Source organism: Anomaloglossus baeobatrachus, chromosome 2 (genome assembly GCF_048569485.1).
Source record: "Anomaloglossus baeobatrachus isolate aAnoBae1 chromosome 2, aAnoBae1.hap1, whole genome shotgun sequence".
NCBI classification, from domain to species: Eukaryota; Metazoa; Chordata; class Amphibia; order Anura; family Aromobatidae; genus Anomaloglossus; species Anomaloglossus baeobatrachus.
Window position 1 is genome coordinate 68,591,866 of NC_134354.1, and position 22,901 is coordinate 68,614,766.

General features: G+C 40.2%; 1 protein-coding gene across 7 annotated transcripts in view; it reads left to right on the top strand.

The window, feature by feature from the left end:
* ROBO2 (roundabout guidance receptor 2) overlaps positions 1-22,901 on the top strand; it is a 1,624,265-nt gene that overhangs the window by 1,578,329 nt on the left and 23,035 nt on the right. For 5 of the 7 annotated variants that reach the window (XM_075335077.1, XM_075335079.1, XM_075335081.1 and 2 more), the window contains 5 exons: positions 40-321; positions 1,586-1,708; positions 7,834-7,990; positions 12,151-12,411; positions 17,785-17,984. In XM_075335077.1, the coding sequence (XP_075191192.1) occupies positions 40-321; positions 1,586-1,708; positions 7,834-7,990; positions 12,151-12,411; positions 17,785-17,984 (1,023 nt within the window). The remainder of the gene's footprint in view (positions 1-39; positions 322-1,585; positions 1,709-7,833; positions 7,991-12,150; positions 12,412-17,784; positions 17,985-22,901) is intronic. The other 2 variants (XM_075335083.1, XM_075335084.1) reach the window with 1 other exon arrangement.

Below are 22,901 nucleotides of genomic sequence, written 5' to 3' on the forward strand. Positions count from 1 at the left end.
GAATTCCTGATTTTCTCCCTTCTTATGCTAATAATTTAGATGTGCTGCCAGCAGCTCCAGGCCAGGGAGACAAAACAGCGACAATGTTGTCTGATGGTGCAATATACAGTAGTATCGACTTTACTACCAAGTCCAGCTTTAACTGCCCGGGGCAAATAGCACAAACCACGCCGTATGCCACCACACAGATTCTGCACTCCAACAGTATCCATGAGTTGGCGGTTGACTTACCTGACCCACAATGGAAAACTTCGGCCCAGCAGAAGTCTGACCTGACCGGATTAGGGTATTGCCTTCCTGATCAGGGTAAAGGAAACAATGGTAAGTCGTAGAAGTGTAGATAGAAGAGATTTCCTGTTAGTGCATGTAGAAACCTTACGTGTCATTGTAGATAATCGATAGTTGTCACCTTCACTAACAGAGGATGTAATGCATGCAGATTTTTGCTAACAATATCTCCAATTGACCTTAAAGCGCATTACCCCCTTTAAAAGGAAAAATTTTCTTCTATCAAGTTTTTTTTTTAATTTTAACCACTTTTCTTCCAGAAATAGTACCACTCGTCTCCAGGGGCTTTGACTAGTATTCCATCTCACCCTTATTAAAATGCCAAAAATACCAGATATACCCAATGAATATGGGTAGCTCTGTCTCTAAAGAAAAAAAATCAGGCACATTGACCACTATTAGGCCGTTTTTATAATGCCCCGTAAAACAGCTCTGTAGCAGTGAATCTGCCTGATTTTTATTTTTCTCAAAGACAGAGCCACCTATATTCATTGGCTACATCTGGTATTTTTTGGTATCGTAATCACTTGAATAAGGGTGAGATGGAAAAATAGTCAGTGACAGCCCATGGAGAGGAGTGGGACTTATTCTGGAAGAAGAACTGTGGTTGTATTTCTTATTTAAGTGTTCCCCAACTCCAGTCCTCAAGACCCACCAAGTCCATCACTTGTGCAATGCTAAGGACATCCTGAAAACATGCACTGTTGGTGGGCCTTGAAGACTGGACTTGGGGAACATTGTTCTAGATCACCCATTTAATAGTAGATTTATTTTTCAGAGGCCAAGAGGAAGCTTAATGGCAACCTTTATGTGATCTGTGATGAACAAATAAAATTGCAACAGTCTGGTAGTCCGTGACCGCTAGATAAGACCTCTTGAAATCTCCTCCCACTCATTTCATCTCTGGCTCTCCTTCTGAATAGTAGGCTAGCTCGACCTTATTCATGCGTCGCTTTGCAACACAACAAAGTCTCGGCAGACTACTAATCAGAAGAGGCACCAGGAAAGTGGGAAATTCTCAAGGTTCTGGTCTGGTGGCCATACACAACTGATATGGCTGCTGTGAATCTTTTTGCTCAACTCTAGTTGATTTATTTTAACCAATTTGATAGGAGATTTTCTTTCTTTTTTAATTCAAGGGGGAAATGGTCTTTCAATAAACCCCAGTCCAATATCCATTTCAAACATTCAACCTCCTGCCTGTGTCACCTCCTGCTTCGATTGCCAACTGCATGTGGCGCATGAGCTTTGTACTAATCACATGATGCCACGGTGACCTCTGCCCTTTAACCCTTAGCCTTACTTTACATTCCCGACTATCGTGCTGAGGGATTGTCAAATAGAATGCCACACAACCAGTCACAGGATTTCAGCACCACCAGCTCACACAACAGCTCTGAAAGAAGCGGCAGCCTTTCAGGTTGGTGTTCACTGCGGGATACAGGGACCTGTGTCTCAGATGTCTGATATAACGCTCATTGTATGCTCTAATACTTGTGTGCGTGGATGCTTAAACTCAATCATTGCATGAGACAGTTGGTCTTACTCTAATGATATAGTATTCATAGGTTTGATTTACAATTGATGTACTTTTCACAACAGGTTCATATCCAAAATTAAAAAATGTTTGCCTTTTTCTGTTAGTGCACTTACTCACTGAGCCATTCTTCTCCAAACTTTTTGTATAATTTTGCTATTTCTTTTAGTTTATATAGAAAAAAATTAAACTGTGCATCAGTAACTATAAGTTTTTATCTTCAGAGAAAGTTTCATTGTCCATTATTATTGAGTCATGGAGGTCAACGAGTATGGCAACACATTTCCTTTAGATTTATTAGGGCACATAGTCATCATAAACAGGATCCTGTGCTTGGGACCTCCATATAAAAGTGGAGAGCCACCCTCAAAAAACAGCTTTCACGTTGATTGACCCACCAAGCACTTATTTGATAAAAGAGGATCTTCAAGGGTTTCTGAAGCTGTAGTAATCAGATGTATCCAGGTGGGCTTCAATTATTTTGTTAAAAAGGATTGCCTTTTTGAGAAAACACCTTAAAGGGAACCTCTCAGGTGCAATATGCGGCCAGAACCATGAGCAGTTCTGGGTGCATATTGTTAATCCCTGCCTAACCATCCCTGTATCTAGTAGCATAGATAAAGAAATCTTTAGACAAAGTATTTTTAAAGCTCCTTTATGATATGCTAATGAGCGCAGGGACTAGTCGCAAGGGCGTTAGTTCCTCCTCTCATTCTGCCCTCAACATGTTAGCAAGTCCACAGGAGCATGTTAACATGCCATTCAATAGCCATTGCCTCGCGTCATCTACCTGTGTTGGCTGTGACTGCTTCAAAACGCTGGGCTTAGGGTCAGTGCACATGATCAGAAGTCCCCAACACTTCTGCTCATGCGTACTGGACCTCTCTGAAGCCAGGATGCGTACACCCGGCTTCATAGTGCTCATGACCGGAAGTGTCGGGCATTCTGATCAGTGGTGATAGCGGACACAGGTCATTGCTGATGACGCAAGCCAATGGACATTGAATACTATGTTAACACTCCCCTGTGGGTGTGCTAACATGTTAAGAGGGCGGAATGAGCACAGAAACTAACGCTCTTGCGACTAGTCCCTGCACTCATTAGCATATCATAAAGGCTCTTTAGAAATACTTTTTGTAAAGATCTATTTATCTATGCTACTAGATGCATGGACAGTTAGGCAGGGATTAGTAATATGCACCCAGAACTGCTCGTGGTTCTGGGTATATATTGCACCTGACAGGTTCCCGTTAATTAATCAGCTCAGCCGATGTCACTCTTTGAGCCCAGTCTATCACCACCAAATTCATAGTACTAAGGATCATGAACCTTGTTAAATGTCAAGCACCCTTATTTCCATTTTGCACCTTTCTTCAATTCCATGAAAGCAGTAACGTGTGTATAGAATGGGTCTTTTTATTCTGGTTACCATGGCTAAGTTCAGGGACATGTATAGTTCTTCATTGAATTCCTGTTTCTTCTAATTGTATATTTATAATAGTTCTTATAAAGCATTGATATGCTTCGTTTTTTTATACTAGTATAAAAGAAATTGTATTTACATACATACATATACCTACATAACCCTGGATGTTGCCATGAAAACTGGAATGAAAAGTTTCATTCATACGCTATCTGCATTGCACAAGCTGAAAAATACTAAAATAAATTATTTTATATTACTAAGTCACTTTTTCTCTTCCATTATGGCTAATATGACTTTACTTAAAAAATATTTAAGAACTCTTATACTAAAGCTACACTCCGAGATTTCAACAAAATCTGAATCTAAGCAGGAAGGGGGCGTTTGAGAAACAAGGACACATACTTCATGAAATATTAGCTAAATTATGAAAGTCAGACATTATACATGTAGGATGCAGGCTCAGAATCATTGAAGGATATTTCTATACAGTGGGTAAAATAAGTATTTGATACGCTGCCGACCGATTTATTCATTATTCAAGTTTTCCCACCTACAAAGAATGGAGAGATCTGTAATTTTTAATGTAGGTACACTTCAACTGTGACAGACAGAATAAAAAAATCTTGAAAATCACATTGTATAAATAATTAATCTGCATGAAATAAGTATTTGATACAATAGAAAAACAAAACTTAATATTTGGTGCAGAAAACTTTTTGTTTGCAATTACAGAGATCAGACATATCATGCAGTCCTTGACCAAGTTTGCACACACTGCAGCATGGATTTTGGTCAACTTCTCCATACAGATCTTCTCCAGATCTTTTTTCAGATTTCGGGGCTGTCATTAGGAAACATTGAGTTGGAGCTCAATCCAAAGATTTTTGATTGGGTTGAGGTCTGGAGACTTGGCCATTCCTTGAAATGCTTCTTATGGAGCCAATCCTTAGTTTCCCTGGCTGTGTATTTCGGGTCATTGTCATGCTGGAAGACCCAGCCATGACCTATCTTCAATGCTCTTACTGAGAGAAGGAGGTTGTTGGCCAAAATCTCACAATACATGAGCCCATCCATCCTCCCTTCAATATGGTGTAGTGTTCCTGTCCCTTTTGAAGAAAACACCTCCAAAGTATGACTTTGCCACCCCCATGCTCCACATTAGGGATGGTGTTCTTGGTCTTGTACTTATCATTTTCTTCTTCTAAAATGACGAGTGGAGTTGATACCAAAAATTTCTGTTTTTTTCTCATCTATCACATGACCTTCACCCATCTCTCCTCTGGATCATCCAGATTGGTTATTGGCGAACTTCAAATGGGCCTGGACATGTGCTGGCGTGAGCATTGGGACTATGCTTGTCTTGCACAATTTTAATCCGTGACAGCACAGTGTGTTATCTTTGAGACTCTTCAGGTCTCTTTAGGTCATTGACTAGGAACTCCCTAGTAGTAGTTCTGAGCTGATTCCTGACCTTTCTCAGAATCATCCTTACCCCACGAGGCGAGATTTTGCATGGAGTAAGATGACCAAGTAACACTAACAGTCATCTTGTGTGTCTACCATTTTCTAAAATTTGTACCAGCAGTTATTGCCTTCTCACAATGTTGCTTGTCTATTGTCCTGTTGCCCATCCTAGCTTTTTGAAGGTCTACAGTTTTGTCCCTGGTGTCCTTAGGCAGCTTTTTGGTCTTGACCATGGTGGAGAGGTTGAAGTGTTATTGATTGATTGTGTAGACAGGTGTCTTTTATACAGGTAATGAGTTCAAATGGGTGCAATTAATACAGGTAATGAGTAGGAGGGCTTCTTATAGAAAAAAAATAACAGGTCTGTGAGAGCCAGAACTCTTGCTGATTGGTAGGCAATCAAATACTTATTTCATGCAAATTATGTAAAGAATCAAAAATGTGATTTTCTGGGGGGTTTTTTATTCTATCTTTCACGGGTGTAGTGTACTTACAATAAAAAATTATCCACAGAAGAAGAAAAAGTGGCTCCACTCCATGGTCCATCAAAATAGTTTTATTTGTACAAAAATAGGTGCATAAAAAAGGCAGTGGCAGAGCTGGGTGCGAGCTCACCCAGGACTACGGCCATTTCGTGCTAACCATACGGTTCTACGGGTCCGTCAGGGCCGTACCCCTGGGCGAGCTCGCACCCAGCTCCGCCACTGCCTTTTTTAAGCACACCTTTTTGTACAAATAAATCTTTTTCACGGACCTTGGAGTCCACTTTTTTTTCTGTGGATAATTCTTTGGACATTTGCCTTTCTCCGAGTGTGCTCCTCTTGGCACGTTGTACTACACCATCTGGAGCAGCTTTTCTTTGGCCACCAAACCATGCAAGGTAAACCCTGGTAGTGCAGGATCAATTTCTTCATGATACTACAATGAAAAATACAAACCTCTCTATTCTTTGTAGGTTGGAAAACTTTCAATATCATCAGTGTATCAAATCATTATTAAATAGTTAGGTACAGAATATTTGGACAGTGAGACAAGCTATGTGATTACAGCTGTTTACCAAAACATATTCAAGATGCTGTTATATGATTCTAATGGGCTTGAAGTACAGACTCAGCTTTGATCTGAGGGTATTCACATCATAATTGGAGTAAAGGTTTAGGAATTACAGCTCTTTAATATGTTGCTGCATCTTTTAAAGGGGCCAAAAGTAATCGGACAGTTATCTCAAATGATCTTTAATGGGCAACATGGGTTATTTCCTTGTTAACCCATCATCAATTAGGCAGGTAAAAGGTCTTGAGCTGATTCCAGGTGTGGCATTTTCATTTGGATGCTGTTGCAGGGAACACAACATTTAGTCAAAGGTCCTCTCAATGGAAAAAAAAACAGACCATCATTAAGCTGAAAAAATAAATAATAAATCCATAAAAGAGATAGCAGAAATGCTGTTGGTGGCCAAATGAATAGTTTGGTACATTCTGAAAAAAGGAGTGTATTGGTGAGGTTGGAAACACAAAAAGTCTTGGACTTCCATGGAAGACAACAGTGGTAGATGATCACAGATCCTTTCCATGGTGAAAAAAACCCCTTCACAACATCCCCCAAGTGAAGAACAGTGTCCATAAAGTAGGTGTTTCAATATCTAAGTCTACCATAAAGAGAAAACTTCATGAGAGCAAATACAGAGGGTTCAGCACAAGGTGCAAACCATAAATCTGCCTTAAAAATAGGTAGACAAGATTAGACTTTGCCAAAAAAAACTTCTAAAGATGTCAGCCAAGTTCTGGAAAAGCATTGTATGGACAGATGAAACTAACATGAACCTGTACCAGAATGATAGGAAGAAGAAAGTGTGGAGAAGGCTTTGAATGTTTCATGATCCAAAGCACAACACATCCTCTGTAACACATGGTGGAGGCAGTGTGATGGCTTCTAATGGCCCTGGGTCACTAGTGATTATTGATGATGTGACTGAAGACAGAAGCAGCTGGATGAATTCTGAAGTGTACAGGGAGATATTTTCTACTCAGAGTCTATGAAATGCAGCAAGATTTATCGGACGGCACTTAACAGTATATATGAATAATTAAAACATGCTACAAAAGCAACCCAGGAATTTTTCAGGTAAAGAAGTGGAATATTCTGTAATGGTCCAATCAATCACCAGATCTCAATCCTATCAAGTTGCATTCACATGATTAAACCAAAACTTAGGGCTGAAAGACCCATAGAAAGCAACAACTGAAGTCAGCTGCATTAAAGGCCAGGAAAGCATCACAGAGGAGGAATCCCTTTATTTGATGACATCCATGACTTCATGACATCAGGCAGTCATTCCCAGCAAAGGACTCTCTACAAGGTATTATGGGAAAGTTAGTTTGTCCAATTACTTTTGAGCCCCTGAAATGATGAGGCATTGCAGAAAAATAGCTGTAATCCCTAAACGTTTCACATTATTTTCATCCAATTCTTTAATTAAATCTAAAAGTCTACACTTCAACACTTCAATTGCATCTTAGATGTTTCACTATAAATCTAAAATAGTGGCATGCAGAGCCATGAAGTGTTTCAGTCACTGTCCAAATGTTTGTGGACCAGACTATATATATATATATATATATATATATATACATATATATATATATATATATATATATATATATATATATATATATATATATATATATATATATATATATATATATATATATATATATATATATATATATATATTCATATACACTCTTTTTCTGTTTTACAATGTTTTTGAATTGCTGCTTGTAGCCAACTGAGTATTTCTTCTAGAGCCAGCACCAATAAATGTCACCCCGCGTGCACAAGGTTGAGGTTATGATAAAACAAAAAAAGGCTACAGAATAGCGCAATTATTTTCGAACATTTGCCTTTAGTTCTACAGTGAACATTGCCATTACACATTTATGGTAGATAACTGGAGAGGTTATCTAAAAAATCTTGACATCAGTTGACTCTAGCGAGTATATCAAGAAGTAGAATATATAGTTTTTGAACAAATCTCCCACCTTTACTTTTATTACTGTATTTCATTGTTTTCTGAATTCATTTTCTATGAATGTTTCTTTTGATTTTTTTACAACAGGTGGGAAAGGTGGAAAGAAAAAGAAGACTAAAAACAGTAATAAGTCACAAAAAAATAATGGATCAAACTGGGCTAATGTTCCGCTACCTCCGCCACCCATACAGCCCCTTCCGGGCACGGAGATTGAACACTATGGCTTAGAACATCAGGAAACAGGGTAAAGACTAGCGTCATTGTTCTTTTTATCATTGAGTTGTTTTAACTAAAATTAGAAAGGTATTTTATTGTTTTAGGGGACCCCCTATTTCTAAATGAGTTTCTTGAGATCATGTTTGACAATCGGGTTTGATAAACTAGTTTGGTTAATCCTACTACTATCTACTATGACGGAAATTAGACTATTGAAATTTTCCTTAATTAGATACTATTTCGTTAACAAATGATATGTAGAGAGAGTCTTTTATGTCATTATAGACTCTTATTAAAATGCTTAAGTAAATGTTTTGCACATTTTAAATGTTCCATTTCATTTGTAGCCAATGTTCTTTTCTATGTTCGAGTTCAATCGACGCTATTTTTAAGAGATTAGACATAGTTTATTTTTAAACTATCATAGGAATGTCTCTGAACTCAGTTTGATATCTTTTATTCCCGCAGAGAAAGACTTCTTGATTTTTAATACCTAATGGGAGCTTTGAGCTGTGTCAAACTTCGAGATTTTGAAGGATGTGACCTACAATTTTGGAGATTTGTAGAGTCCCAAAAAAGAAAAAGAATTTTAGAGAACTAGCTTACAGCATGTTTTCAATTTTTTAAATTACCGTATTTTGTTTTGCTTTTGAAATGTAGAAAAAGTTTAAGAAATCATAAATCACCAACTTTAATTTAATTTTATTAATTTATTTTTTCTTAATTGGTCAAAGAGTTTGAAACCGATGATATGAAAATCAAAGCTAAATAATTAAACATTTACATTCCATATAAGATTTGATCTTACAGCGCTTTTGCTTAAAAAAAATTAATGAAAAATGTATGAATTGTTTTGTAGAAAATGAAGCTTTATTCCCAGCTTGACCAATTATCTCAGTCTGAACCATCAAAGATTAGTTATCTTTATTTATAAAGGGATTTTAGGATATGGGCATCAATCTAAATGAGAAGTTTTTAGTAACATAAAAAAGGAAATGGTTACTATTTGTTGCTAGAGGGTGGATCGTGAAAACAGAACAATGGGGTGTTAGCCAAAGAACGCATTATCTATGAATCCTTCACCATTGTGTTGTTCATTAACAATTTTGGGACTTAAGCTGCATTTGTACTGAAAGATAATTGTGAACGAGTGTTCTTAAAAATGCTCATTTCAGGATTATCTTTCAGTATAAACAAGCTGCCAATCATCAGATAAACGAGCGAGTACTCAATAAATGATCTTTTTAGCAATGTGAAAAATGATAATTCTCGGCCATGCAACGTCATGCATAACTAGGATTAGCGCTGCCAAGAAATATAGCAGTCTGTGTGCATTGATTGACTTATTGCAATGAACTCTGCACATCATTTACTTTGGTCTGCCTTTGTAAACTGGCTATTAAGAGACTACCAAATGGTAAATGTTTATCAATTGGCGTTCCTATCATGCCGCTGGTCAGGCTATGCAAGCAGACCCATAGAAGGGACTAATTATAATGATTTATATGTAACTAATGATGGGTGAATAGTAACTATTTGTGTTTGGATAATGCTTACCGAATACGAGTACTATTCCAGTATTCATTTAGGTAAAGGATGACCATGTTTTTCACCTATAGAGAAGAACCAAAAACTAGAATACAATCTTTTAATGTAGAGGTGTCAAACTCAAGGCCAGCGGGCTAAATCCAGTGCGCCACATCATTTTATGTGGCCCGCGAGCTGGGATGCCAATAAAACTTGGGGGCTTTACTCTGCCATTCATAGTGTCCGGCAGAAAAAAGCACCATCTGTGATTTTGGAAATTTTTCTGCCAGTTTGTACTGCACAATGTTTAGGGTGGTCAATAAAGCCAGAGAAGATGACTGTGGTGGGGTTTAGGGGGTCTATAATGCTGGGGGATGCCTGTAATGGGATTTTGGTGTGCGCCTGTCATGGTTTTGAGGGGTGTACAATGCTGGGGGAATGTTTATGGTGGGGTTTTAAGGGTCTATAATGCTTTGGTGATACCTATTTTGGGATTTGGGTGTGTGTGTATATGTACAATTCTGCAGGGATGTATGTAATGAGTTTTGGGAGCTATACAATGCTGGCAGAACTCCTGTGTGGGGTTTTTGTTGGGCTGAAATGTTATATGAATGCCTGTCATGGGATTTTGAAAGGTCTGTGATGCCTAGGGTGGAATTTTGTGTGTCTATAATGCTGTGGGTATGCCAACGATGGAACTTGGGGGTTCTATGATGCTTGTAACTGGTTTTGGGGTGTGTGCAATACAGGGGGATGCTCTTGGTTGGATTTTAGGGGTGTGCGTTTCTAGGGGATGCCTGTGGTGGGATTTTTGGGTATGTGTGATGCTGGAGGATGACTGTGATGAGATATTTTAGATGTATAAATCTTTAAGTATGCCTTCAGTGGAATTCGAGGGGTGTACAATAATAGGGATGCCTGATTAAGGATTTGAGGGATCTATAATGCTTGTGAGGATGCTTGTGGTGGGATTTTGGGGGTGTGCGATGCTGAAGGGAAAACTATGATTGAATTTTGGGGATTGTGCGATGTTGGGGGGGGATACCTCTGGTTGGAATTTGGGAGTCTATAACGCTGTTTCGATGCCTGTGGTGGGATATGGGGTCTGTGCAATGCTGGGTGGAAGCTTGTGGTGGGATTTAAACCCCAGGAACAGCACTCTTAGCCCTACAAGTTAGGGACAGCACCCTCAAGGGTGCTTTACATGCTGCGACATCGCTAACGATATATCGTCGGGGTCACGGTGTTTGTGATGCACATCTGGCATCGTTAGCGACATTGCACTGTGTGACAGCTAGGAGTGAGGATCAACGATCGCAAAAACGTCAAAAATCGTTGATCGCTGACACATCGCTCCTTTTCATGGTGCATGCCGCTGGTTGTTCGTCGTTCCTGCGTTATCACACATCACTGTGTGATACTGCAGGAACGACAAACATCTCCTTACCTGCATCCACCGGCAATAAGGAAGGAAGGAGGTGGGCGGGATATTCCGCCCGCTCATCCCCGCCCCTCTACTTCTATTGGACGGCTGCCGTGTGATGTCGCTATGACGCCGCATGAACAGCCCCCTTAGAAAGGACGCGGGTCACCGGCCACATCGACGTCGCAAGGAAGGCAAGTCCGTGTGACTGGTGTAAGCGATGTTGTGCACCATGGGCAGCGATTTGCCCATGACGCACAACTGACGGGGGCGGGTACACTCGCTAGCGATATTGATAGTGATATCGCAGCGTGTAAAGTGCCCTTTAGACTTACAACCTAGGGAAAGCACCCTTGGCGCTACAACCCTGGAACAGGTCTTGGATAGACCTACTACCCTAGCCATAGTACCCAGGGATAGCTTTCATATAGCCCTTCTATCCGCTCTCAATGCTCATTCTGTGCTGCAAGGAGATCTGAGCCCTTACAATTAAAAGTGGCCCTTTAAAGGAAACCATGATGCTGATTTGGCCCCCAGTGAAAATTAGTTTGAAATCCCTGTTTAATAGGATTGTCCCTTTTAAAATTGCTGTATACCATTGGGTTGCAGCAATCTAAAATAACAAATGGAGCTGTTATTCACTTTTCCCAATTTCATCACTACCTCTCCACCACTGCTCTATTCTTTGTTGATCAGCTGCAGGGGTGCTGTTACCGCTACAGTGCTTGTAACCATTGCAGTCTTAGGGCTCAGTGGCTTTGCTGATGTAGATAGCATGAGCAACTGATCTCAGTGATAAATTGCAGTGGTTACAAGGGCTGAGGAGGGGACATCACTGCTGCAGCTGATATACAAAGACTAGAGCAGCAGTAGAGAGGCAGTTTTGGACCCGAGGAGGGTGAGTTATAGGAGCAATGCTTAATAATTTAGGAGTTTGTTTAATTGTTGCACTAGCACTAAATTGGAATTTGTTGCTTTTTCTAAAAGTCACATTTCAAATTGGAATTCCAAAAATCAGTCAGTTTTATGGACAGTTTGAGAAGGTGGTATATATTCACACAAGCCATTGGGAATTTTGACTTGTATTTATATTGCTACCATGCAAAATAAAATAAGAAAAAATGTATGATAAAAGCAATTATGCAAGAGGAGAGTACAAATTTCTTCACCTGTATTTTTTTAGAATCTCCTTGAATTCTGTACTTAAAGATTATAACTACCTTGTCTTGTTCTTCAAGGTATGACAGCGATGGATGGTGTCCTCCTCTACCAGTCCAGACTTATTTACACCAAGGATCTGATGATGAACTAGAAGAAGATGATGACAGGGTTCCTACTCCACCAGTGCGCGGTGTTGCATCTTCTCCAGCCATATCATTTGGCCAACAGTCAACAGCAACACTGACGCCATCACCGAGGGAGGAAATGCAACCCATGCTCCAGGCTCATCTGGAGGAGCTCACCAGAGCATATCAGTTTGATATTACAAAGCAGTCATGGTAATTATTGTTGCCCAATTATATCACAATTTTTGTTGCTACCGTGGGTCTACAGCACGTGGCCTGTCCACGACTGGTTGACTATTGGTTTTGCTGTGTGTGCTACATTTATATGACTCATCTTCGGATTCTGAAACTTTTCTGGCTTGACTATCAAAATAGCTTATATGCTCAAAGAAACCAAACTGTACTTCTTTCCTTCCCTTCTGATTGTGCACTCATAGTACTTACCTGCATCTGCAACTAAGAACCTCCCTGTATTCAGCTCTTACTGTATTCAATGTGAATCCATACAAAATACCTCCCCCTAGTGGTGGCAGTAGCTAGAGTTATATCAATTATCAGGGATGCTTGACTATCCAGTTGACTTTGTTACATCTGACAAGTTCTGACAGGCTCAGCTCTGCTAACTGTAGATACAGTAATTATTTTTAACATGTACTAGATAGGGCTGTGCTTTGAGATCTAGGAATTTGATATTGATGGTTACATAGTTATATAGTTACATAGGTTGAAAAAAGACCTAGGTCCATCTAGTTCAACCTTCCTCCACCAGTTCTACATTTTGTCACTAAGTCATTTATAACCAACAATGTTGTGTGAACTGAGGAAATCATCCAGTCCTTTTTTAAAAGCTGTTATAGTATCTGCCATTACTACCTCTTGTGGTAGTGTATTCCACAGTCTGACTGCTCTAACTGTAAAGAACCCTTTCCTATTTAGCTGTCGGAATCGCTTTTCTTCCACTCGCAGCGAGTGCCCTCTGGTCCTTAGTAATGTTTTTGGAAAAAATAAGTCATGTGCCAGTCCTTTATATTGACCACACATGTATTTATACATATAAATGCCATCTCCTCTGAGATGACTTTTTTCTATGGTAGACATATCTAACTTTTTCAACCTCCCATCATATGTGAGGCTTCCATTCCTTGTAATAGTCTAGTTAGCCACCATTTAACTGACTCTAACTTCTGAATGTCCTTCTTAAAATGCGGAGCCCAAAACTGGATCCCATATTCAAGATGTGCCTTACAAATGATTTATAGAGGGGCAACAATACGTTGAGATCACGGGATCTAATCTCTCTTTTTTTATGAACCCTAAAATCTTGTTTGCTTTAGCAGCTGCTGCTTGACATTGAGTACTGCTGCTCAGCTTACTAGAAACTAGAATCCCTAAGTCCTTCTCCTGTTCTGTAGTCCTAGTTTACTTCCATTTAATGTATACACAGCTATAGGATTACTCCATCCTAGGTGGACTGGTTCATTTTCAGAATGTGCCATCGATATTAGATTGGTGGGAGTACAGCATGCTGCACACTGACCACACAGCTTTTAGCAGGTCACGCATTAACTATAAACAGTGTATGGCGCTAGAGCACAAGAGCTCCATACGCAGCATAGTGGCCAGTCTTGGGTACTGCAGCTCAGCTCCCTTAGAGGTGAAAATCTGAGTATCTGAAAACGGTCTTAACACAATGTATGGAGCTGGGATGTCCCAGTGTTCATACACCTTTACCTCTGTGTGCCATGGGACCTGCTAAAAGCTTATTGGTTTCATTCCAAAATTCAGGTTCTTGCCGATCTGATGCTGATGACCTATTCAAGGATAGGCCATCAATATCACAGCACTAGACAACCCCTTTAAAGGACTTGCCCAGGATTTATGAAAAATGTCTGCATTCATGCAGAAACAGTACCACTGGAAGAAGGCAGCCATGTTTTTCTAATTCTGGACAATCCATTTATGCTGTAATTTTGTTTCTTTGCACTAAAAATTACTAATCTTGACTGATGAAATTGCGGCCATATATCATGTCATCATTTTCAGTCTAACAGTTTCATTAAATGGATTTATATGTAGGTGGTGTTTCCTTATCATAAATAATTTAATTTGAAGGGCAGATCAATGAAGGTGACTACTGTATAATTTGATTTATTATATAGAGATACATATAGTGAAGATGTTATTAGACTTACAAATCATAGGAATTTCTTACAATTAGATGGATAATTTATATTAGTCAAAAAATGGAGAGCAGTAAATCAGCCGGTCAGGTAAAATATCATCCTCCCCGATCTCCATGAAGGAGTCTTGGCAGCAGTTGTAAAGTTTATACAGTATATATGATGTGTAAACTCGAATGACCCAATTAAAGGGACAGAATCTTAAAATTCATGAACACAGGGCAGTATTTCATAGGGTTAATATGTGACAACCCATTTTTATTAGAGAGATTATGGGTTTATGTAGCTGCTTTTCATAAAAATGAAAGAGCCATCAGAAACCTGAATTCCCACCAAGCTTAGCTCCCTGATACTCCTCTGTTTACTGCCACGTATGATGAAATCCTTATGAAATTTGCAAATGGCCCCTTTACAGGAAGAAGAACAGGGTCTACAGTGCCATGTATTTGAAGTAGGTAACTTGTTTGCTGAGTGAGAGGTCTTCAATGATGTATCTAAGGAGATCAGTTTATCCTTAAGAAGACCACCAAGCTAGCATTAAAAGACATATAAGCTATGCAATGCACCATGGGAAATAAAATATGTAAATGATCTCTTTAAAGGGTCTCTAGTGACACGTAATGGAAGTATCAAACCTACGGGTCAATTTTGGCCTCAAAGGGAACCATCTAGGTCTATGGACTCTACTTGGACAACCCCTTCTTAAATATTATATTACACAGTGTAAAATATAATAATAATAATTTTATTCATTTATATAGCGCTATTAATTCCACAGCACTGTACATACATCGGGAACACTGTCCCCATTGGGGCTCACAATCTAGAGTCCCTATCTGTATGTTTATGGAGTGTGGGAGGAAACCGGAGTACCCGGAGGAAACCCACGCAAACACGGGGAGAACATACAAACTCCTTGCAGATAGTGTCCTTGGTGGGATTTGAACCCAGGACCCCAGAGCTGCAAGACTGCAGTGCTAACCACTGAGCCACCGTGCCGCCCTATATATAAATTACACATACTCTTCTCCTGCACCAGGGCTGGACCATCATTCAGTCTACCGATGCATGCAGGACATTGTAATGCCATGTGAGCATTTCAGTTAATTGGCTGCTTCAATCACACTTTTTTTTTGGAAAAACTTAGACGTCAAAAGGAAGTGTCAGAACTACAGCTCACATGTGGCCGCTTATTGGCCATCATCACTGGAACAGTGCCACTGCGGGAAAGCAGTACATAATTTAGAAGGGGTTATGGACAACCCTTTTAAAGGGAATCTGTTAGCAGATTTTTTCTATGTAATCTGATAGCAGCATAATGTAGGACAGCAACCCTAATTCCAGCAATGTGTCACTTAGATATCTCAATGCAGCAGCTTAAATTACTGTTTTCTCTACTGCAGATCTAGCAGACCTCAGAACATTGAATTGTGTATAACTCCGCCCACACCACTAATTGGCAGCTTCCTGTGTAAACTGTATATTGATGGAACGATACTAATCAGTGCTGGGGGCATGACTGGACTAAAGGGTGCTTTACACGCTGCGACATTGCTACTGATATATCATCGGGGTCACGTCGTTAGTGACGCACATCCGGCACCGGTAGCGACATCGCAGCGTGTGACACCAAGGAGCGACGATCAACAATCGCAAAATCGTTCAAAAACGGGGATCGTTGACACGTCGCTCCTTTCCTTAATATCGCTGCTGCAGGTACGATGTTGTTCATCGTTCCTGCGGCAGCACACATCTCCTTACCTGCGTCCACCGGCAATGCGGAAGGAAGGAGGTGGGCAGGATGTTACGTCCCGCTCATCTCCGCCCCTCCGCTTCTATTGGCCGGCCACTTAGTGACGCCGCAGTGACGTCGCTATGACGCCGAACGCACCTCCCCCTTGAGGGAGGGATTGTTCGGTGCTCACAGCGACGTCGCTGACAAGGTATGTGCGTGTGACGCTGCCGTAGCGATAATGTTCGCTACGGCAGCGAGCACCAAATGTCGCACGAACGACGGGGGCAGGTGCTATCGTGTTCGACATCGCTAGCAATCGCTATCAATGTCGCAGCATGTAAAGCACCCTTAAGAGCCATGAGGGCAGTTGTCCTGTAGTAATAACACTGAGTGTATTGAAACAACAAAACACAGCCCAGTAAGTGATACGTCACTGAAATCAGGGTCTCTGCCCTTATATTATTCTACTCTCAGATTACATACCTAAAACCAGCAGACAAATTCCCTTTATGAAACAGGTTCCTCACTAGCTCTGGCAAGAATTGATCTCCACCTGCTTCTGCAGAACATCTTTTGAACAAAGAAAGTGGAGTTTTTTTTGTCAATAACAGACATGTACCATATGAAAGGCGTAAAAAAAGTCTCATAAATAGGAGGCTCCAGCTTATTTTGTTACAGAGGAACAGTAGGAGCCATCATGAAAGAGAGGAAGGGATAATTGGGAAATGATGAAGAAAGTACATGATGTGCAGTCTGGCGCTTTATATAGAATTGGAATATGGGAATATCAGAAGCCTCCAAAGATATATGTGTAATTCATCCAAATGCTTGTAGTCCATGGTGACATAGTCCCTTTCAAATTATTATTTTCCTATCTGTATATATATATATATATATATATATATATATATGTATATATATATATATATATATATATATATATATTTACTGTATATATGTCCCTCCATATCATATAGGTCCCTCAAAAAAAAAAAAAAAAAATATATATATATATATATATATATATATATGTCCCTCCATATAACCATTTGTTGCATTTTTTGTAAAAAAAAAAACCATAAAAAAAATAGAAAAAATTAAAAAATAAATAAAAATAATAAAAAATACATATATATATATATATATATATATATATATATATATATATATATATATATATATATAAAATCCCATAAAAAAATAATAGAAAAAAAGAATATATATATGTATGTATATATATATATATATATATATATATTTAAAATGCAAATGGCTATGTCAGATATGGAGGGACACTGCAATAACAGGAACAGCATACGAACAAGGGTGGAGCTAGTCCTAAGAAAATTAATATTCTAATCTTGGACAAATATGTGTATACTGCACTGCAATACTCCCTGTATATTCCCCAATATGAGGCTCTCTGTTCTTTATGAAATGAGAGAACACAAAACTTTACTATCTCAATTATAGCTAACAATTCAATCTCACCCTCAAAAACTGAATAATTCATGAACCAAAAGCCATTTCCTTAGAAATATATGAGTGTCACTCTGTCCAGCTAATCTGCATATAATTGATAATTTAACATGTCAATCTGGTCGCAATGCGGCTGCCAGACATATATAATGGAGACTTTAGTGACATGCAATTCTGTTTCTCAACCTCCAGGCATTTACAGAGCAATAGCCAGCCACCATTGGCATCCATCCATCCAATGGGATATGTGTCAGGAGCTTTTATATCCGATTTAGAGAAAGATCTACCGGATCCGAGAGAAGAGGACCATGAGGATGATATGAGCCGACCTCTCCGAGGACTAGAACACACTCCGGGGTCTAGTATGGATAATCTGGACAGTTCTATCACAGGTATCTATTGTGTGTGACTGCCTACTTCAGCTTTGGCTTGTTGCATGGCGTTCCAGGGTCCTCTTTATTATGCATTCCCTGGAAACATCAAGTTAAAGTTGGTTTTTGAAAACATGTTTGATTTGCTGCAAAAAGACAAGAACCTTCATGCATTTTAAAAAATGTTACGACTTGAAAGAAATCTTTCATCAATAGATCATTCTACGGGGAAAGCGAAGACTGTGACATGTGAAGGAAAAACTTCACACGCGGAGACATAAATAGTTTTCCTTTTTAATTAGAAAGTAATGGTATTCTCTTTCGTAACAGGATCAGACGCAGTTTATGTCGGTCCGGACGCTTCCGTGTCATTTTTTTTTATTTCACATAATATTAAGGGCAAAAGCAGGATTGGATTTCTGATATATAATTACATGGATCACATCTTGCCATGTCAGCGAAAGGAACCGGAATACATGAATCCTGATACTTTTTGTATTTGTAGTAGACCTAGTTCATACAGCAATACATTCATTTTTTGAGTTACCTTATTCACTAATAGTACAGAATGGTGATAGTAAAGAGCCTCAGTACTAGGAATATACAAGTGCATCTCAATAAATTAGAATATCATCAAAAAGGTAATTTATTTCAGTAATTCAGTACAAAAAGGGAAACACATATATTATATAGAGTCATTACACACAGAGTGATCTATTCCTGTATATTATATAGAGTCATTACACACAGAGTGATCTATTCCTATATATTATATAGAGTCATTATACACAGAGGGATCTATTCCTATATATTATATAGAGTCATTACACACAGAGGGATCTATTCCTATATATTATATAGAGTCATTACACACAGAGGGATCTATTCCTATAAATTATATAGTTATTATACACAGAGGGATCTATTCCTATATATTATATAGAGTCATTACACACAGAGGGATCTATTCCTATATATTATATAGTGTCATTACACACAGAGGGATCTATTCCTATATATTATATAGAGTCATTACACACAGAGGGATCTATTCCTATATATTATATAGAGTCATTATACACAGAGGGATCTATTCATATATATTATATAGAGTCATTACACACAGAGGGATCTATTTCTATATATTATATAGAGTCATTATACACAGAGGGATCTATTCCTATATATTATATAGAGTCATTACACACAGAGGGATCTATTCCTATATATTATATAGAGTCATTATACACAGAGGGATCTATTCCTATATATTATATAGTGTCATTACACACAGAGGGATCTATTCTTATATATTATATAGAGTCATTACACACACAGGGATCTATTCCTATATATTATATAGAGTCATTACACACAGAGGGATCTATTTCAAGTGTTTATTCCTGTTAATGTTGATGATTATGGCTTACAGCCAATGAAAACCCAAAAGTCATTATCTCAGAAAATTAGAATATTATATAAGACCAACTGAAAAAATGATTTTAACCCTCCGTCACATACAATATCGGTTCTAACGAGTTCACATACAATGTGACTGTCAGACGCAGGCTAGAAAAATACCTATAATATCTAATGCTTGCAATTTCAGTGCTCTAAAAGTGATCAGTGACCTTCATAGGGATGTAATAAAAGAGACTACACATAATCAGGTGCAAAAAAACCCATTTACTTAACATAAAACTAATAACTCTGAAATACAAACATTTCAAAACTCCCGCCAAATAGTCCCCAGTTCGACTCTGTCAAAAAACTCTACAAAGCAAATTTATGGAAACAAACTTAATTTTAAGGTACCTTAAGTACTATTAAACACATATTCAATCAGAATTAGATCCTGAAGTTTCCCCAGAAAAATTACACTTGCAGAGCATGTGATGAATAAAAACATAAAATACCAACCTTATTGAGTGTGACGTGTTCACATACAATGAGCCTGAGAGATTAGCGCAGTTATATCTGTCCTCCTGAAGCTCTGCAATCCAACTGTAGTATGAGGTTTCACAGAGCTGCTAGAGACAGGAGACTACCTGGAGGGAGGGGAGTTCCTCACAATCTGGTGAGGAAGGAGAAATGAAAGTAAAAGAGATGTGCCTGTCAGGCCTATTGTATGTGACGGAGGGTTAAACTCAGAAATGTTGGCGCCTACTGAAAAGTCTGTACAGTAAATGTACTCAATACTTGGTCGGGGATCTTTTTGCATGAATTACTGCATCAATGCAGTGTAGCATGGAGGCGATCAGCCTGTGGCACTGCTGAAGTGTTATGGAAGCCCAGGTTGCTTTGATAGCAGCCTTCAGCTCGTCTGCATTGTTGAGTCTGGTGGCTCTCCTCTTCCTGTTGACAATATCCCATAGATTCTCTATGGGGTTTAGGTCAGGCAAATTTGCTGGTCAATCAAGAACAGTGATACTGTGCTTATTAAACCAGGTATTGGTACTTTTGGCAGTGTGGACAGGTGCCACGTCCTGCTGGCTTGTTGGCAGAGGGAAGCATGAAGTGCTCTAAAATTTCCTGGTAGACGGCTGTGCTGACTATGGTTTTGATAAAACACAGTGGATCTACACCAGCAGATGACATGGCTCTCCAAACCATCACTGATTGTGGAAACTTCACACTACACCTCCAGCAGCTTGGATTGTGGCCCCTCCAATCTTCCTCCAGACTCTGGGACCGCGATTTCCAAATGAAATGCAAAATTTACTTTAATCTGAAAACAACACCTTGGACCACTGAGAACAGTCCAGTTCTTTTTGTCCTTGGCCCAGGTAAGACACCTCTGGCGTTGTCTATTGGTCATGAGTGGCTTGACACAAGGCATGTGACAGTTGTAGCCCATGTCATGGATACGTCTGTGTGTAGTGGCTCTTGAAGCACTGACTCCAGCAGCGTCCACTGCTTGTGAATCTCCCCCAAATTTTTTAATAGCCTTTTCTAAACAATCCTATCAAGGCTGTGGTTATCCTGGATGTTTGTGCACCTTTTTCTATCACACTTTTACCTTCCACTCAACTGTCCAATAATGTGCTTGGATACAGAACTCTGTAAACAGCGAACTTCTTTTGCAATGACCTTTTGTGGCTTACCCTCCTTGTGGAGTGTGTCAATAACTGCCTTCTGGAAATCTGTCAAGTCAGCAGTCTTCCCCATGATTGTGTAGCCTACTGAACCAGACTAAGGGACCATTTTAAATACTCAGGAAGCCTGTTGAGGTGTTTTGTGGTAATTTGTCTAATTTTCTGAAATAATGACTTTTGGATATTCATTGACTGTAAGCTATAATCCTCAACATTAAGAGAAATAAACACTTGAAATAGATTCCTCTCTGTGTAATGACTCTATATGATATATAGGAATAGATCCCTCTGTGTGTAATGACTCTATATGATATATAGGAATAGATCACTCTGTGTGTAATGACTCTATATGATATATAGGAATAGATCACTCTGTGTGTAATGACTCTATCTATATATATAATTGCCTTATTCTGTCTGTCTGTCTGTCTGTCTGTCTGTCTATCTGTCTGTCTGTCTGTCATGCTCCGAAATTGTGTCCTTACGGTGACACAAAGCTGATTGGCCGCTGGGCTCGCCATGGCCCCGCCCCCCCCACACGGATTGGCCTCTCGCCCCGGCTCTCTGCAGGCCCCGCCCCCTCACGCAATGCATGCTCGCTGTGGCCCAACTGACACGGGGCTCCGATTCCCAGGTGAGTACACACACATCAGATCACACTCACTCTCACACTCACTCTCACACATCACATCCACACACTCACAACATGCTGGGATATCGCTTGCTTCTACACCGGCTCCGTCAGGATCCCGGCAGCGCCAGACATAACCTTGCGATGCTGGGATCTTAACGGAGGCCGTGAAAGCTGGTAACCATTATACACATCGGGTAACTAAGGTCCCTTAGTTACCCGATGTGTATCATAGTTACCAGTGTACACCGGCTCACACTCACACACACATCACATCGCATCCACACATCAAGGTCCTGCAGCTGCAGAACATACATAACATAACAGCACACACACACACACACACACAAATCAGATCACACTCACATACACACATCACATCGCATCCACATACTCACAACATCCTGGGATATCACTTGCTTCTCGGCGGCGATATTGTGCTGTGAGCTTCCAGGACCTGACGGAGGATCACATGGCCAGAAGCATGTGATATCCCCGGATGTTGTGAGTATCAGCGCGTATGTGCAATATCGTCAGTGTCTGTGTGTGTGAGTGTATGCGATCGGGTGTGTGTGAGTGTATGCGATCGGGGGTGTGTGTGAGTGTATGCGATCGGGTGTGTGTGTGAGTGGATGCGATCGGGTGTGTGTGTGAGTGGATGCGATCGGGTGTGTGTGAGTGTATGCGATCGGGTGTGTGTGTGAGTGTATGCGATCGGGTGTGTGTGTGAGTGTATGCGATCGGGTGTGTGTGTGAGTGGATGCGATCGGTTGTGTGTGTGAGTGGATGCGATCGGTTGTGTGTGTGAGTGGATGCGATCGGTTGTGTGTGTGAGTGGATGCGATCGGTTGTGTGGGTGAGTGGATGCGATCGGTTGTGTGGGTGAGTGGATGCGATCGGGTGTGGGTGAGTGTCGGCAGAGGAGCACGGCGTGCTGGAGGAGGCTGGGAGCAGAGAGGCTGATCTTGGGGAAGGCTGGGAGGGGGGGGCTGATGCTGAGGGAGGCTGGAAGGAGAGAGGCTGAGCAAACGTGCTCCATCCGCCATACTGCGCACTCCCCATCGTGCTGCATCCCCCATGCTGCGCACTCCCAAACGTGGTCCATCCGCCATGCTGCGCACTCCCAAACGTGGTCCATCCGCCATGCTGCGCACTCCCAAACGTGGTCCATCCGCCATGCTGCGCACTCCCAAACGTGCTCCATCCGCCATG